The sequence below is a fragment of the Meles meles genome, chromosome 4 (assembly GCF_922984935.1).
Source record: "Meles meles chromosome 4, mMelMel3.1 paternal haplotype, whole genome shotgun sequence".
Classification (NCBI taxonomy): domain Eukaryota; kingdom Metazoa; phylum Chordata; class Mammalia; order Carnivora; family Mustelidae; genus Meles; species Meles meles.
In genome coordinates this window covers 111,204,094-111,207,249 of record NC_060069.1, presented here as the reverse complement: position 1 = coordinate 111,207,249, position 3,156 = coordinate 111,204,094, and the positions used below count along the sequence as shown (strand labels likewise).

Here is a 3,156-nt window from a genome sequence, read left to right as displayed (position 1 = left end):
CAACATTCTTCAATGATGCTCCCATACAATCCCAACTTCCATAACCAAATAAGGCACAATCAACTAAAAAGATTTCATACACAGGTTAATAAAGTTCCTAGACTTGCTCCTGCTAAAGAAGAAAAAGAAAATGAAGAGGAGGAGGAAGAGCAAAAGAAGAAGAGAAAGAAAATAAGAGAGAAGGAAATTGTGGTGAAGGAGAGGAAATGGGAAGAAAGGAAAATGGAAAGAAATCAGAGAAAAAAAAAGAAGGGAAAAGAGAGAAAAAAATAACTTTAATTTGTATAGATATTAACTACTATACTAAGTTGTCCTGTGTCTTAGAATCCTATGCTTGTTTTCTAGTTTACCAGTTAAATCTGTATCTTTTCCAGGTACTCATTGGATGAAGATAAGATGCAAAATACTTTTCATAATTTATGTCCTTAATGATTTAGATTCTATAACCTCTCTAATTTCTTCATAGATCACTATTCTCCTTGATCACTGTGTAGTGGCCACTAAATTCCTTCAGTTATTTGCTTCTGTGGGTTTTCTATTCCTTCTCATTATGTTTTGGGGGGGAGGGTCAGAGGGAGAGAGAGAGAGAGAGAATGAATCTTAAGTAGACTCCATGCCCAGTGCAGAAACCAACACAGCTCTATCTCACAACGCTGAGATCATGACCTGAGCTAAAATCAGGAGTGAGAGGCTTAACTGACTGTGCCACCCAGGTGCCCTTCTATTCCTTCAAATTCTTGATTATATTTTATCTTTTGACATTTTCCCCACTAATTCTTTCAATAGCTGATACCATGTAAACCACATTGTCTGAGAGGTTCTCAGTATCATTATTATATAAAGGAGCTCTTCATCTGTGCCTTGTGATACTATGTTTTTATTATTTATTATATTTTATAAATTATTTTTTGTTTCTTTATCTTTATTTTTTATCTTTATCTTTTATCTATATTTTTTATCTTTATCTTTATCTAGATTCTATTCCTGCAATGCCCAAAATGATGCAGGATATATATATATATATATACACACACACATACATACATATTACTAATCACTAGCCACCGAATGCTATGGATACATGCCGCCTATAAAGAAAGTACTCAAGGAAACAGTTTTTAAATAATGGAAATGGTGGATAAATTAATGATACAAGTTTTAAGAAGTGTATCTCCTATTTTTTTTAATACTTCTATGGTTCTAATCCTCCAATTATCTTGAATAGCTCTTTGAGATTTCCAAATTTTTATTTATCTGGAATTATGCTCTCTGGCCACACTTTCATTCCAAGATTTGTTTTGATTCTGTTGGCCATTTTGGTCTCATTTCACCACAAAATTTAAAGTATGGTTGTAGTGTTCAATGATTCATTGCATAAAACACCCAGTGCTCATCACAATATGTGCCCTCCTTAATACCTATCAAAAACTAATGATGTACTTACTATATGGTGATTAACTGAACATTATAAAAAATATGTATCTTTTTAAAACATTTTAAAAATAAAATATAATTAAAATTAAAAAAATAAAGTATTGTTGTATTTTAACAACCTTCATTAATGTTTAATGTTCTGATAATATGGCAGGCCTTTCCTAGTCATCTAAATAACAACCAATGCTTCCTTCTTTCCTTTGGTAGAATTCGAGTTTGTTTACTAATATGACTTAAAAGTAAAAATCCAATAGTCAAATTTCATTGCTCCATTCTTCTTAGCAATTACTGACAATAAAATGTCCCAGTTTTGACACTCTCTCTTCTACAGGACTTTTGGTGCATATTACTGCATATGTCATTGCTTTAGGTATTTATGTATGTATGTATTTATTTATTTAGAGACAGAGAGCAAGCAAGCATGAGTGAGGGGAGGGGCAGAGGGACAAGCAGAGTCTCTGCTGAGCAGGAAGTGGGACAGATGTGGGGCTAGATCCCAGGACCCTGAAATCATGACCTGAACTGAAGGCAGATGCTTAACTGACCAAGTCACCTAGGTGCTCCATCATTGCTTTTTCTATAATCTTCTACCTATAATATCAAGCCAGGGTAGGGAGAAGTTCCTCAAGAATGGACAACAGCCAAATTGGGAAAATAGGAGCTCTTATGTACCATGCTTTGAGACCCCTCTCCTTTTCTGTTACTTATAACCAAAAACCTCTTAAGAGAGGCAGATGACAAATAACCAGAAAACAAAATATTACTATCTTATATTAAAATATATATACTTCCTCATTACTTATGCTTAAATATAGCATAAAGAATATTCTTGAGTCCTTTCCCCTTGATATTTTCAAAGGGTTTTGTTGGGTAATAAGTCTATTTATATGAATTATAAATGTCTTCTGATAGCAAACTGTGCTTGCCTGTTTATTTTTTCTAATTCCTCAGTTTGGTTTCTTCACCTCACTTGTACCTACTTTCAATTTGTTGGCTTTAAATATATACACACAAGTTTATAATTAGTAACAGTTGATTTTTAAGTTTCTCCTATTTTTTTTTCAGTTCTATACCTGTATTTGACAATCAGCAATTAGTTCTCATCCACATTAACTGTCTGTAGATTTTTGAAAGTGGTGACAGGTACATAGATAACCAACGTATACAGCTTGTTTGGTGAATCTTCATCCTCAGTACATTTTCTGGACTACCGCGCATGGATATGCTACGGAACATTCCTTATTCCTTCCTGCCAGACAACTTTGTTGATCCTGATGTCAGTGCACACACCTGGAGTTCCCATCTCTTTCCTGGCAAATTTCCGGATGTCTGTGAGTCCCTGAGAGGCAGACTTCTCGAAACCCATTCCATGGATGTGCTTGTGAATGCTGCTTGTGTATTCTCTGGTCACTACCTCATCGATGGCAGAATGGCCTTTCTTTTCGTCACCCCTCTTAGTGGGAACCATTTTGCTGGACCCTGATTGGAAAAGTCTCCTATGGTTCAAAATAGCAGTGTTGTACTTTTCATTTTCATGACTCCTAAGAGGTTTCTTTTGCTTATTTCTCCATTGATGGCAATATTTTAAATGGCTAACTTTCACAGAAATCAAATCAAATCTTATGATTTGATTTCTGTGAAAGAAACTTAGCATTTAGTATGTAATATAAGAGGCGGATGGAGCCCACCAGGCACTAAGAAAGACTATAGGTTAATTCGAAG

General features: G+C 34.6%; 1 protein-coding gene across 1 annotated transcript; it reads right to left on the bottom strand.

Moving 5' to 3' along the window:
- Positions 1-2,513: 2,513 nt before the first annotated feature.
- LOC123940613 (60S ribosomal protein L31-like) lies at positions 2,514-2,902 on the bottom strand. Its single transcript, XM_046003548.1, is given in 1 exon segment — positions 2,514-2,902. A coding segment is annotated over 1 exon segment (375 nt). The 3' UTR covers positions 2,514-2,527.
- Between the last annotated feature and the right edge of the window lie 254 nt (positions 2,903-3,156).